The sequence below is a fragment of the Cryptotermes secundus genome, unplaced genomic scaffold (genome assembly GCF_002891405.2).
Source record: "Cryptotermes secundus unplaced genomic scaffold, Csec_1.0 scaffold247, whole genome shotgun sequence".
NCBI lineage: Eukaryota > Metazoa > Arthropoda > Insecta > Blattodea > Kalotermitidae > Cryptotermes > Cryptotermes secundus.
Genome location: NW_019740656.1, coordinates 28942 through 44156, shown reverse-complemented (window position 1 = coordinate 44156; position 15215 = coordinate 28942). Strand labels below are relative to the sequence as shown.

At 37.4% G+C, this 15215-nt stretch overlaps 1 protein-coding gene across 1 annotated transcript; it reads left to right on the top strand.

The window, feature by feature from the left end:
* Positions 1-5410: 5410 nt before the first annotated feature.
* LOC111872377 (40S ribosomal protein S27) lies at positions 5411-12329 on the top strand. Its single transcript, XM_023866186.1, has 4 exons — positions 5411-5517; positions 9726-9834; positions 10737-10847; positions 12123-12329. Exons 1-4 carry the CDS (start codon positions 5512-5514, stop codon positions 12149-12151), a joined length of 255 nt encoding a protein of 84 aa, XP_023721954.1. The 5' UTR covers positions 5411-5511; the 3' UTR covers positions 12152-12329.
* The last annotated feature ends 2886 nt before the right edge of the window (positions 12330-15215 follow it).

The following is a 15215-nucleotide window of genomic DNA, read 5'->3' as shown; positions in this document are numbered from 1 at the left end:
CAGTAATACACAGTTCTGTTTCTTTAATGGATTTTCACAACTGCAGTGGCTTGTAACTCTCAAATATGAAGACTGCAGTGAAAAATGGCTGGTGATTATATGAGAAGAAGAAGTAGTGGTCTGGTTTAAAGTATTATTTCACCATGAAATGTGAAGTTTAATTGATTGTTGTTGTCGATTGTTTATTTATTTGTTTACAGTAGACTCCCAGTTATCCCTGGTGGATTGGAATTTTTCCTCAGATGATCAGTAGAAGGAATGTGTAACTGACCTGCGAATTGGGATTCATAAAACAACGCAGACATACTTGTATATTAGTACAATAACATGGGTACAATTATAGTTGTAATCTGTGATCAATAAAAAAAATTAAATATGAAAATATTACTTTTTGAAAAGTGAAAGGAAAGAAGTTTGTTCGGTCCCGTGATTCAAGCGTAAGGTATAACTACATTGTTTACTTCCCCCTTTTTAAGAAGCAATTTTATATGGAGTATATTTTTTTACATTGGATGGAGCAGTTACTTTTATATACAGAGCTGCCAGACAGCCTGCAACCTGGAAAATCTGCCCCCTGTTAAGTGCGAGTCTGCTCTATTTATTTACACAGTTACACTATTTATAATCATTGTATAGATCAGGCATGTCCAACGTGTTGAGGTCTATAAGGAAATTATACGTGAAAAGCATGTAAATTCACTTGTAATATAATATGATTGTATTCATATTTTGAAGGGAAAATACATATTAGCCCATGATTTATTTAAACCGTCTTGCAGTGCATACACTCATCTATCTCCTTCTCTCACTCGCACTACATGTTTCGGCATAATAATGCCATCTTCAGGTGCTTACTCAATCCACGCCAAACTAGTTCATTGCATGCCTTGTCCTCACATTAAAATAACTAAAATATATATCATATATATTGACAAATGTCAAGCGTTAAAAATATTAAAATTGTTCAGGATTCCACATCGCTGTGTCGCACCTCACTACGTCAGTCACGCCCATCCTCCTCTGTTGGAGCACTCCTTCACTATCATGTGTGTGTTGTGCTTTTGTTGTGTCTTGCTCCTGTGACACACGCAGCTAAAATATAACGTATTAGCCATTCCTATTTTTCTGTACTTTCAATGTATGTTGTTTTTACAAGAAACATCATGTGTCATGTTATTTTTACCAATATTTTGGCTTAAAGTGAGGTATGATGATAGGAGGGGGTGGTAGATCACTGGTAGTTTTGACACTAAAAAGTCGATCACAACCTGTTTGAAGTTGGACATGCCTGGTATAGATGAAATTTTAAAATTTGCCTTGATTATTTGCTGATGATGCCAAAAGGCCACTCCGTAACAAATAAAGTGCCATGAAAAAAGAAGTGATGTTATCTTAGAAGAAACAAAACTCAGCAAATATTGGAATTTGACTATGGTTATGTAAATCTCTCTCCTCACTGTTATTAACCTTCACTGACTATGTTGCAGTACTGAAATAATTCATGTGTGTGGTCCACATACTCTCACATTGCAGTTTTTCAGTAATAACACCATTGTGACTAAATTAAAGTATGGCAGCTATATCTTCCTTCTAAACCCATATATATATATAGGCAGATTCCTCAGTAAAAAAATTATGATTGTGCAAAAAAGGGTTCTTTGAATAATGAAAGGGGTAACAAAAAGAACATGTAGACCTATATTTAGAGAATTAAACATTTTAATGGTAACATCTTTGTATATTTTAGAGGTGTTATGTTATTTCAACAAATATAACATTTACACCACAAAAACCTACATAAGTATGACATGAGAAAGAAAGCAGACCTTCACATGCAAAGTTATAATACCTTAACACAGCGTTTCTAAACACTTTTCTGAAGTGGGGACCACTTTTATAAGTCAGAACACTTCTGTGGACCACCTTACTCTTGTTCCCTTCAAAAACAAATTTATCATTTTACCATATTTTATTACTGGTATACTTATATTTTTAAATATAATTAACTAATTCATTAAAATTCATTTAATTCAATTAATTTTATATTAGTGTTAGGTAATTAAGTTAATAGAAGAAGATTCATATTTGTTTATTAATAATTCAAGGCTATTAGAAATTGGATAATCTTTAACTTATTAACTAAAAAAATAAATAAATATTGGTATTCACATTAATGTTGAGTTAGTGATGAAAACCCTTTCTCACACAGATACGTAGAGCCCTCTTTTGTTGTTGAGAGTAGAGTGGGTAGTCGGTAGGCGGGTAGGGTAATAAATTTCATAAAATGTCAATACTGGAAGAAAAAGTGAAAGACGATTGCCATGTGTAATTTCCAAACTCTGAGATTTCCAGCTATAGTGTGATACGCAGTTCATTTGAATTTTATTTTTTCTTCTGTCTTTTTTTGAAGGACCACAAGGGCCCACCTCAAGGACCACTTGTGGTCTGCAGATCATAGTTTGAGAAATGTTGCCTTAACATATGAGAAGGGTGTTACAAATATGGCTATTAAGCTTTATAATCGACTGCCTTTGGAACTAAGAATGGTAAAAGCAGATAGAGAATTCCTACATAGACTCAAAAGATAATTACTGGAACAGCCATTGTATAAGTTGCATGAGTTCCTCTCAGAAGGACAGTTAAACGAATAAGATTCTCCTTGATAAATAGATTTAAGTGTAAATAAAATGACTAGTAATTAGGTGAAGTTTTTAATACGATTCAGCCTACAAGGGAACGGAAGTCTTAAAAGAGATTGCACTCCAAATTATTTCATCGTTATCTAAATTGAATTTTATCATTTGTGGATTGTTTTGATATAATAGGTTTTAAGTTTAAGAATATGACGGTGGTAATTAAGATATACAGGGTGTCCCAGGAGGAATGTGCCAAACTTCGGGAGGGTGTTCCTTATGTTAAAGTATGCCGATATAACCCAAAACACCTATGTCCAAAGTTGAACGGTTACGGAGATAATGGCCAGAGAAGTGTCAAACTTTGACCGGGGTTACACACTTGTTGATTACAAAATAGATATTAAAACTGGCAGGAATATGTGGATTCTGTAACGTTAATAATGTACGTAACATCAAACTAACTTGTGAGTGACATGAAGCCATAAAATTGAAGTACAAAAAACTCGCATGCCATCTCAAAGTTGTCGTTAAGAGTTCCAAGCACTGTACATGACACATGAATGGTAAGCGATGACGTAACGTGCTGACTGCGCGTTCTGATAAAGCCAACTCCATAAGCACGGATAGGATGAATCACGGCAGTCAAGGACAAACAGAGATAATTCCTCTCAGCTGATAGGTATAATCCGTGGACCCGCTAGAAGACCACACTTTTCTCGGGCCATTATCTCCGTAACCGTTCAACTTTGGACATAGGTGTTTTGGGTTATATCGGCATACTTTAACATAAGGAACACCCTCCCGAAGTTTGGCACATTCCTCCTGGGACACCCTGTATATAGTAAGATGACCTTGTTTTTTATAATGGAAGGTAGTCGTAAATTTGATTGTACCTAATATATTTTAATTATACCGTGAGTGTGATTTTAATTGTAACTGAATGTTATGTTATGTGATATATGATGACATTCAATCGATTGGGCAGGAGGCCAATTAGACTGGAAAAGTATATGTATGTGACTTGTTCGAGAGTTACAATTTGTGACCGTGGTGAATGTTAAATAAAATTATTATTATTATTATTACTACTACTACTACTACATATTTCAACCCTGAAGATGGAAGTAATCTGTTCCCCTGAAGCATTGAAACATTATCCATCTACAGGACTACATGATGTACCGTGAAAAATCCGTCCATAGCAGAGTCAGTACATTTTGAACACTTGAGTGTTAACCACATCACCATCATCATCATCATATTTCTTTTTGTCTCGTCTGATTCAGTGTCCAACAGTATTTGCATAAGTGAAGTCTGAGGTTCTGACAATCATGAATATCAAGATTATTGTTGTCTTGGATGATGCTGAATAGTGTAAAAGGTAGTACCAGTGTTTCAAATGACTCGCCTGTCTCCATCTTCAGGGTACAGAAGTGAGAGGATGGAGGCAGTTGGATCCTCCAAAACATTGGTGTGCATTTACCAAACTGCTGTGTCAAATCTCAGAAGGCTGTAATCTTAATATGTGCTTAAATGTAATACTATACTATCAATAAAATGTGTGGATGGTATGCAAGAGTAGTGTTTCTATTTACTGATATTGTGATCTTGATTACAATACTGAATAATCTGAGTGAGCTCACTTCTACCTTGAAGATGGAAGTTGTTTGTTGCTCTGAATATCTGCTATGAAGATGGAGGTGGTTTGTTGCTCTGAATGTGTGCCTGCCATTCCTTGCAATGGCATAATATGAAGTTTCACAACTGTGAGAACCTCATTTCAAGCCTCTGATACAATGTTTTTGCTTGTTTTGTTAAAATGTTTCATATACATACATCAGAACTGATGTTAAATTAATATTAGCTCTTTGATGTCACATCTAGAAATTCTGTAGATGTTGGAGATTTTAATTGTGTGAGTAATTCATATATTTGGGGTGTCCAATAGGATGCTTTGGAATTATTTCCCACATTTCATATGGAGCATAAAGGATTTTGAAAATACAGTCTGTGTGTGTGTGTTCGCATGAGTGAGTGGGGGGACGTGAGCAAGGGGGACAGAGGGTGTTTATCAGGCGTTTACCATAATGAAACCTAATAACAGCTAAAACATATTAAGATACTGTATGGATATCTTTCATTTTATGAACCTACAATTTATGACTTGTTTATGCAACAAACAATGTACATTTGTAAGAAGTTTTTAATTGCCACAGTAGGAAAAGCAAGGGGAGGCTTATAATAAGTGTTAGACATGTTTTCATCTGAAGTATTTATACATATATTGCATTTAACATAATTGCACAGCCATTCAGCTTCTAGTCCACCCCTTATCTCCTTATAGCCTTTGTAGTTGGCACACCTGCCAGTAAATTAATTTAGTTTAGTATATTTGTTGCCTTGAAGACGCGCAACTGACAAATTTTAAGCTTCTGGATAGTTCTCATTGACTGAATTGGCTTCATAGATCAAAGGATACTTGTATGTACATTGCAGTATGTTGGGCTTTCAAATAATAAGTTTTATATGGATTGAGTATAAATGAATGAGGAATTAGTTATATTTTAAATTTCATCTCCAGTACTGCTTTCCATTGATCTGCAGAAAAATATGTCAAACCTCACATTAGAAAACAGTGGGTTCAAAGTTGGCGGTGAGGCTGTCGTCCCTACGCGCCGGCCGACACCACATAAACTTTATATGAATAAAACAGGATATCAGGTTCTTCTTCTTGTCGTTTCTTGGTTCAGTGGTACAGCAGCGATGAATATGACTTCATTTGATATGTGAACGCACTCCAGCTTTCACTCATGTGCGCTCGTGTGCGATTTTCATGCAGTACGTTCCTTTTCCGGTGTAGACACACGGTGTGATCATGCCTGTAAGTATTGAAATGTGAAGAATAAGTATGTTTACGGTGAAATTATTTGTGTTTTTCGTGAAGTAGGTAGTGTATTTATTATAGAACATCGGAACGAATTTATAGAATAAATTTAGTGAGATGTGTGGTGTAAAGAGTGGCGTTAATATATGTTCAAAATGATGTATCTGCGTTCGTGTCCACATGTTCGTACACCCCCAGCGTGCAAGTTTTGACATGCCAACCTCATATTTTGTGCTTACGTAGAATTTAATGAGAAATAAGATATATGTATTTGTAACTTTTGACTGATCCTGAGTGAAGTGATACGACGATAAATTGAATGCAAATAACACTTTTGGAGGCCTTAGGTTAATTTTTGTGTTGTAGAAACTGCTGTGTGTAGTATTTGATTATGGCTTCCTTACTGTAAATTGGACATTTTAAAATTATTAGTTCTTATATTTAGGTACTTGTGATGATGCATCTGTGGAGTGGATATTTTTAGTAATAGCGCGTGGAAGAAGTATTAGGTTAAGAGTGATTTTAAGCATTGTGCTCACAAGTATGCATTTCAATTACGTTCGCCAAGTACTTTGAGATTGAAGGTATTGTTACATTAGAATGTTCAGATTACACTTAATGCTTTTAATACCAAAGTTTAGTTTGTTTTTGTATTTATCGTAAGTTCAAGAGATCCAAAGATGGATATATGTCTTAAAATAATATAGAGCATAAAATACATACATAGTTATTACACAACTAGACAGTACAATGAATACAATAATAATAAAAGTTATCTATTTAGATATTCATCCACAGTATACAACGTATGAGTGTTGAAGAAATGTCTTAATACAACCTAAAACTTTTTAAAATTATTAGATTAGATGTGCACTTGATCTCTGTGGGAGTTTGGGCACAGTTCTGAATACCAAAGAAATCATCCAGTTCAGAGGCTTTCGTAAAACTTCCATATTTATTTTATTTATTTATTTCGTCTCTATAGATCATTGTTACATGATATACATAACATGTATGGAGAAAGATGGTTGGCCCTATTCTTATGAAGTGTGGGTTAACTTTAACTAGGTTGGCATTACATTGTTATGACATCCTGTGTGTGAATGTGTGGATGCGTGTGTGTGTGCAGACCACATGACTGAGCATTCATTTTTTTGTGCACTGGTACTGTTTACCCCAAGCTTGAATTGGGCACCAGCCCCATAGCATTGTAATTGAGGGGTTGAAAGAAATAATTTTTCTTGAGAAACGAATTCTGTACATGCACTAAAATCATGACGTGCCCGAGATTCTTTCATTGTAGATCCTAGTCCACCCAAGCAAATAAGCAAGGCAGTACCGTGAAAAGTGTGGTGACCACTTTATTCCATATTGCTCCCAAATTACCATAATTATATTACAGTTCATCATTTGATACTAAATTACATTTGTAGTTTGCCTGGGTTAGGTAATGGTAGATTTCTGGTGGATGAAGTTGCTTTGGGGCATGTTTTCTCTGAATACTTTTGTCTCTCCTGCCAGTTCTCATTTCACCAACTGCTCCATATTCATTAATCATCCTGTTATCAATGCTCTTGTCATCCTGATGTCGACAGCATCACTAAATAACAAACTAGAAAACATATTTGTAGTTTACAGTGTACCGAAGAATTCATATTGTCACGTGTAGGGGTCACTCATGATGGAATGACGGATTCTAGTTCGGATGATTGGATTTATTAACAGCTTGGTTACATGCACCCTCATAATTGCAATCAAATACAGCTCTATCTCTGATTTACATACATCTTATAATCCACTGCGCCGTTGCACACACCAGTCTTCTAAATCACACTTGACATCTGGTTCCACTGCACTTGCTTCCGCGACTGTCAGCTGCTCTTTAAGTCATACTGGCTCAACAAGTCCAAGTCACATTGTGACTGATGGTCGGTCAGTCAGTCAGTCAGTAATTTTTCACGGTTTGGCATTTACGGTCTTGTTTTTGTGGGGCGCCCTCTCTGATTAGAGGATGGGTCTGCATTTTGTACATGCTGCAGGCCCTTGCCAGTGCAGTCTTAGGTCTGAGTCCCTTGGGACTATGTTTTACTGTCTCAGATTTGAGACTTCCCTTTTCTTCCCCTCCTACAACTTGCAGGGTCATGGTGGAGGTATTTGACCCTGCCTCCACAAGGGGGTCTAGCTCAACACTGACGAATACTTTTGTTATGTAGCTTTCGCACTGGCCACACAGAAAAGAGCCTGTTGTCCGGCAATGGACTCCATACAAGCCAGTTACATGATAGCTACCACTGTTGCGTGATGTCACAGTCTATAGAAGGGTGGGGTGTTTACCGAGCGTTGCATAGTTATGGGATGAGTGGGGACATGTGATGTCACTCACACTTCCTGTTGCGCTATCCAGGCGTTAACAGAGCTGTCGCCTAGCAACATGTAGATACAGTCCGCAACTCTCTCGTTGCGTACGTGCCCTGAAGCCTCTGACTCAACAGTTCCTGCATAAAGCAAATACACCACAGTATTAATAAGATTCAGTGTGTGTAGAAGGCTCACCAGTTGGTGCCCTACTGTATAGACAAGTGTTATTGTGATCTCGCATTTGTACTGGTATTGAGAACTTTAGGTTATGAGAAGCTGTAAGTAGTCTGTATTCCACTCATCTTTCAACAAACATTACGCTAGTAACGCGTGGCCATAAAGAATTCAATATTGCATTGCAACATTCAGAACTGTCATTCTTCTTTCACGTACAGATTGCACAGAGTTGTCAAATAACTGTTACATAAACTAGGAAATAGACATTTACTATACAGTGACAGATCACAGAAGTTCTTTTGTTCACATGATATTGTGGCATACTTCCAGTGTTCACAGATAGGTGGCTGTAGTGTAGTTAAATATGTTCACTCATATTGAGATAATTCCAGCATGCAGATCTAGTGGCAGGTTGGGTTACCTGCCAGAGATGTAAAACTTGCTAGAATTGGGCTGTGCCACTCTTTTCTCCAAATTTTGGTCTATGGTCTTTTGCCCACATCATTTTTATCTTTGTTGTGTTCCTTATAGGACCTTCAACTGTATTAATTATGAATAGTACTATATTCTGTTATATAATGCCATGTGGTCTGTTGAAAACATTGGTTGAATATCACTGCAGTCTATCCCAGAATATAGTACTCATCGTAACCACCACTGTGAGAACCTCAAATCCTACGTATTCATTATGTCCATTCACCGGTCTCTCTCTCTCTCCTCAAACGAAAAAGTCAGAATAACTTTCTTCCTTTGGGCTTCCTTTGAAATCCACAATTTATGGTCATGAGCCTCTTGTGACTCTCCAATTTCTTTATTTTATTGTTGAATTTTCTTAAGATTGTTTACCATTTCATCAGTTGCTTGTTTTAATTGGTCATATGTAACTCCAATGGCTTTAACCTCCTGCGTCATTTCTGTGATATCCTAAAAGCCTGTGCTTTCCGTCCCACGATGTCTCAAAGTTTCATTAGTCCTCGTCATGTTCCCTTGGGGCCTGGCCTCGCCTCCCAGCTGTTGATATTCTGATAACGTCCCCAAAAGGCCACATGTTTAGTCAAAATCCTTCCATCTATACTTTCCCACATTACAATTTCCATGATTTCATACCATTAATGAGACAATTCTGTCTTGAAACCCATTGCTGTGCACACTTGCTTGCTTCTCAGTATGGCTCTCTGCCATATAGGCCCCACTCTGTTAAATGTTCTTTTTTAAATATTATATTGGTATGATGGGTAGTGCTAAATTGCTTGTGAAGATGTGAAATAAGTTGCAGATAGTTGTGCAATGTTGTGAGCATCTGGTAACTGGTATTTGTTAAGCAGTATGTCTGTGCATGAACTTATTAGTGGGCACTGAAAGTTGCTGCTTGTGGTGTAATACCTGACTCCAGTGAAAGGTTTTGTTCCTATGGTAATCATGCATTCGAGATCTTAAGTTTTAACTGTGATGGATTCAGAATTTGAGCCAAGTTATGCTCCAAAATTGATGCAGGATATATTTGTTGCAACATCTTTCAACTTAAAATTGGACATTTCAGGTGCTTGTGCTTGTTTAACATGCAGGACTTCTTCTCCATAAGGCCGCCTGTGCAAAATGTGACATACCCTTATAGATGTTTTAGACAAACTTAGAAGCAGATTTTAAAATAATTTGTTTCCTTTTCACAGCTCGCAAAAGACCTGTTACATCCGTCACCAGCAGAAGAGAAGCGAAAGCACAAGTTAAAGAGGCTTGTGCAGCATCCTAATTCATATTTTATGGATGTCAAGTGCCCTGGTGAGCTATGTTTTCATCCACATGCATAAGTTTTGTGTTGGACACGCTTGAAAATTGAAATCAGAACTCGAATTTGAGCATTGCTGGTCAAATTTGAGTGATATATTTGTTGCCCCTAGATAATTGTATGATTATTGTTTGTTATACACCAAATTAAATATTTTGTTGGAGAAAGGTTATGGCTTTTAGTTGATTACATGTGTGTGTGGGTGTTTATGAACAGTAGAGGAACGTTTATGGTTTGTGAAGGATAATGTCATTTTCAGCAATAAATTTAAGACTGAGATATGGCTTGGAAATATTTAAATTGATCAGTATATAAAGGAGAAGGCTCATTCATAAACATTAAATTGAGTTTATTTAGATTACAGTCTTCTGGCATAATGAGTTGGAAAATATAGGTGGGCAGTTCCCGTGAAGCATTTGTCCCTGTCTAACAGATTCACAGGAATGCATCCCGGTAATTTCAAGTACTCAGTGCCAAGAGAGCTACAGATCTTGAATCGGTATACTGACTGGCTGTACAGTCAGTGTTCTATTCCTGGTAGATAAGAAACGTTTATCTTCACACTGTGGCCCTCCTGGCACTGGGCCCTATCCAGCAGGGCTCAAGGCCCCTGCCCTGGACATAAAGTTGCTGTACTGTGGAACAAAGCACTCCCGTCTGGTCCCAAAGCTATGGCTACAGAGAACATTACTTGATTCCCATGTATAACTTCGTGGCTTTGTTCTTTTAGACAAGGACAGTATTACATTTAATATATAGATTTTGTATTTAGTTATAAAAAATAGAGGGAAAGGAAGGGGGTTTGATAATTATCCCATTATTATTGAGTATTTATAGTGTCTCAGTTCCTGGAGGTGAAAGAAATGTGTTGAGGCCTGATATCTTTGTGTTACAGGTTGCTACAAGATAACGACAGTGTTTAGCCATGCACAGAGTGTAGTAGTATGCGCAGGATGTTCGACTATCTTGTGTCAACCAACAGGGGGCAGGGCGAGACTCACGGAAGGTAAGTAACTTGCCAGAAAGAAAGTTATGGGTATCCAGTATCTTGAGGGAAGGATGTGCAGTTCTTGAACAGAACTTGTGCATCTGCAAGGAGTAATTCAGATGCTCATATGTTATCAGCATGCTGTAGACCAAAAAGAAAAAGTATAGATGCATACTTGCATCTGTCCCCCACTTTACATAATTACCACTGATGCTGATTCACTTCTGCCATATGTTATACAGGATTATTCATAAGTCTGTGAAACATTTTAAAAATTCGCAACAAATAAACTATGCATCGGATCATGGCAATTCTTACGCCAATAAAGAATGAATCTCTCCAAGATTTTTTTAAAAGCCCGCGCGTGTAGCGTATATATTCACAACTGTATCAGTGCTGTTGTGGCTCTGGTATAATGAAATCACAGTGCCTCAACAAACAATGAAAGGAGAAGCAGCTCAACAACAAACAGACTCTTAATCAAATATATAAAGAAAAAAAAAACACTGCCCGGACCACAAAGGACAGCAATCTACCCAACTTCCTCTTGATAGAAGGGGCAAAGACATGAACCTTAGTGGTTTAAGATCTCAAATATTAGAATTTTATTAATATTTTAACTTCACATTTTAGGTTCATTTGAAATGTTTATATATAGAACTTAACTTAGGACAACTTTGGGCTTGATGTACTGTGATTTATATAATAGTAGTTTACTCAAATGTTATTTGCCTTCTGAAGATGGTCATTAATTCACGGAAACATGTAAAGGCATTTTATATATATATATACATACATATATATACTTTTGAGTTAACACTGGACGGTATAACCATACCTTAAAATAAGGTAAAGCTATACCTGTAACAGGCCGTGAAGTCCCATAGGGTTGTGAGATGTTCAGGTTCCCACATTTTGTAGACAATTGGCTCATAGATGGCAGTAAGGTTATAACCATATCATTCTATAATAAATCACAGTGTTGTAATCATGATGTTGATGAAGTGTTGCGTTTACCAAGAGGAAAATATTGCACATAAGCATTTCCAGGAAGCTGGGGTAGGTCACTGAGTATTGTGGCTTCTGCTGCAGTGTGATGTTCTGTAGTCTGATTATCAGTATTTTGCAGGAACTGCCCCCATCTACCATGAAGATGGAGGCAGCACATTCCCACAAAACATTGGTAACAGTTTGCAAGATTGCAAATCATCAAATCTTATAAGACTGTAATCTTCATAGTTATTTGAATGAGAAGTTGAAATCTTGTACCAGTAAAACTGTTTTTGTTCTCAGGTTGCTCGTTTAGAAGAAAACAGCACTAAGAAGAAATCCCCAAGAATGAAGCCTTTAACAGTGCACTGGGGGGATTGGTATCATTACCAGGATGTTCATATGTTGCAGAACTTCATGATCATTTGACTTTTTTTAATACTGTAATAATTATGATGTTTCTTGAGTTAATAAAAGGCTTGTCAAAGGGAATAAAATTGTGCTCTGTTAGAGGAGATCATGTCATGCTGCATTTCTACCAAACTGTCTCTCCAGCTCTCCACTGCCTTCCTGTAAATGCTCCAGTTGTGGGTGTCCATATATTTCCTTTTCTCTATTTATCTTTCTGCATTTGGTCACCCTCCCTTTTTCTTGGTCATGCCAGTAATTGTTTATTCAGCACCATTTTAATTGTTGGTAATACTAATATACGCATGTTGTTTCTGGTGTATATGTTGGCAATACTTATATACGCATGTCGTACATTCTGACCACATGGCTGTCCCAGTACGGTTCCAGGCAATGTGGTGGTAAGTTGGTTTTTCGTATGCGCACGTGCACGCTAGTGCGTATACAAGATGATATTACTGGATGTAAAAGTGGAAGTGTGTGGATCAAGAAATAAAAACTACAGAAAATAAACGAAAAGTTTTACAACAGGTTATGGGCCCAGGATTCTTCCACTGCGCGTAGTATATAATTAACTGAAGAGTTGTGGATATTTTTGAGTATTATCAAAGATGTCGAATCCAACTGCAACCTTGCCACCGATTGAAAAGCTGGACGGTCGTTTAAATTATTCTGATTGGAAATTCGGAATGATGCTTTATCTCAAAGACTTGGGCATTTGGAACAGTGTAAATGGATACCCTACAGGAGATACTACGACCGAAACACAGAAGACCCAGCATGATGCAACGGCCCTAATAAAGATTGGCCTCATGGTCAAGCCCACTTGTTATCCTATCATTCGTGATGCAGAAACAGCCAAATCTGCGTGGGAAAAGCTTTCTGTAGCTTTTGAGGATGATGGCCTGAATCGAAGATGTCAGTTATTGCGCAAACTGGGACAATTGAGGTTAGAACAGTTTAAAAACTTGACTGAGTATACTCATGCTTTTGTGGACATTGCTGATAAGCTGCGGTCAATGAAGAAACCTCTTGATGACGAATTCGTAGCGGCAATGATGTTGGCAAATTTGCCTGATAGGTTTGAACCAATGAGACAAACCTATGATAATTGTGGTATAACAATTTCTACTGACTTGATTTCCAGAAAATTGCAAGAGTATGATGACACGAACTTACATAGTAAAGAAGATGTGGCTCTTCTGTCTCATGGAAAGGAAAGGTTTCCAAGAAAACCTAAGTGTTGGTTGTGTGGTGAAATTGGCCATGTACGGATGGACTGCCCCAAGAAAGTGCAGAATTCCTCGAAACAGGGAACTAAGAAGAGTTTTTCAAAGCAAGAAGACAAGATGTCAGCTAAGAAAGAGAAGACATCTCGTCGCGAGAATTCCTACTTCGCAGCACTGACATTGGAGACCAATGATGATTCTAGTTGGTATGTCGACTCAGGGGCTACTTCTCATTTGACATCTCGACTGGATTGGTTTAAGAAAGAGAAGGAGATGACTGGAGTAGAAGTGTTCACTACGGGAACAAATAAATTAGAATGTCTAGGATCTGGCTCTGTTCGGGTAAAGTTTAAGAATGATGACTCTATTTCAAATATTAGTAGTGTACTGTATGTTCCAGAAGCCAGAACAAACTTGTTGTCAGTGAGTAAATTGGTTGATAAAGGACATGTTGTTGTGTTTGAGGAATCTGGTTGTAGGATTTATAGTAAACATAATATGTCTATTAAAGGTAATGTTCTAGGTACTGCATCTAAGGTTGGGAATCTGTTCAAAATGGATGTGGAGGAGATGGAACGGGTCAACCTGGCAAAAACTGATAAAGATGAAAATTATCAGCTCTGGCACAAGAGGTTAGGTCATATTAATCCAACCAGTATGAAGATAGCTAAAAATGGAGTATGTGAAGGTATTTGTTTTAATGACACTGTACCGGATACATGTATATCTTGTATAAAAGGCAAGTTTGCAAAGAAACCATTTAGGGCACGTAAGAGTAAAGCAAAAGGATTACTGGACGTAATCCACTCAGATTTATGTGGACCTATGGAAGTTGAGTCCTGGAATGGAGCTAAGTATATTCTTACCTTTACTGATGAATTCTCTAGAAAGGTTTTTGTATATTTCATAAAGTCTAAGAGTGAAGTGTTTACTGTTTTTTGTAATTTCAAGGCTCTTGTTGAGAATCAAGTTGGGAAGACTATTAAAGCCCTACGAACTGATAATGGTGGGGAATATATTTCTAAACATTTCTCTGATTATCTTGAGCAAAATGGGATAGAGCATCATGTGACAGTACCTTATAATCCTCAACAAAATGGATTAGCCGAAAGGGTTAATCGTAGTCTTTGTGAGATGGCCAGATGTCTGATGAGTGAAGCAAAGTGTAATAAGCGAATGTGGGCAGAAGCCATCAATACGGCAACTTACATTAAAAATAGGGTTCCACACAAAGCTTTGATAAATAAGACGCCACAGGAATGCTGGTCTGGGGAAAAGACTAATGTATCCCATTTTAAAGTATTTGGATGTGTGGCATACATGCATGTACCAAAGGAAAATAGGCTTAAATGGGATTCTAAATCGAAGGGGATGTGTTTTGTAGGATACTGTGAGAAGTCTGGAAACTACAGACTGATTGATCTGTCCAACCCTAAATCGGTAACATTTGCACGAGATGTCATTTTCTTGGAAAATGTAAGGGCTAGTGTAGATGAAGAGAATGTAAATGCATCTACTGATTTCATCAAGCCTAGCTATTTTGGGTCTGAGATCTCTGATAGTGGGGATCAACCTGATGCAGAAAAAGTATTAGATGACTCTACTGTAAATCTGAATGAGAGTGATCATACTCCGGTTGCATCTGTATTAAGTGATGCTGAAACTGATGATGTACTTGCAGTTCCTGTACAACAGGTTGAGAATGAACCAGGTACAATGATGAGGGTTAGACGCCCACCATTGTGGTTGCAGGATTATG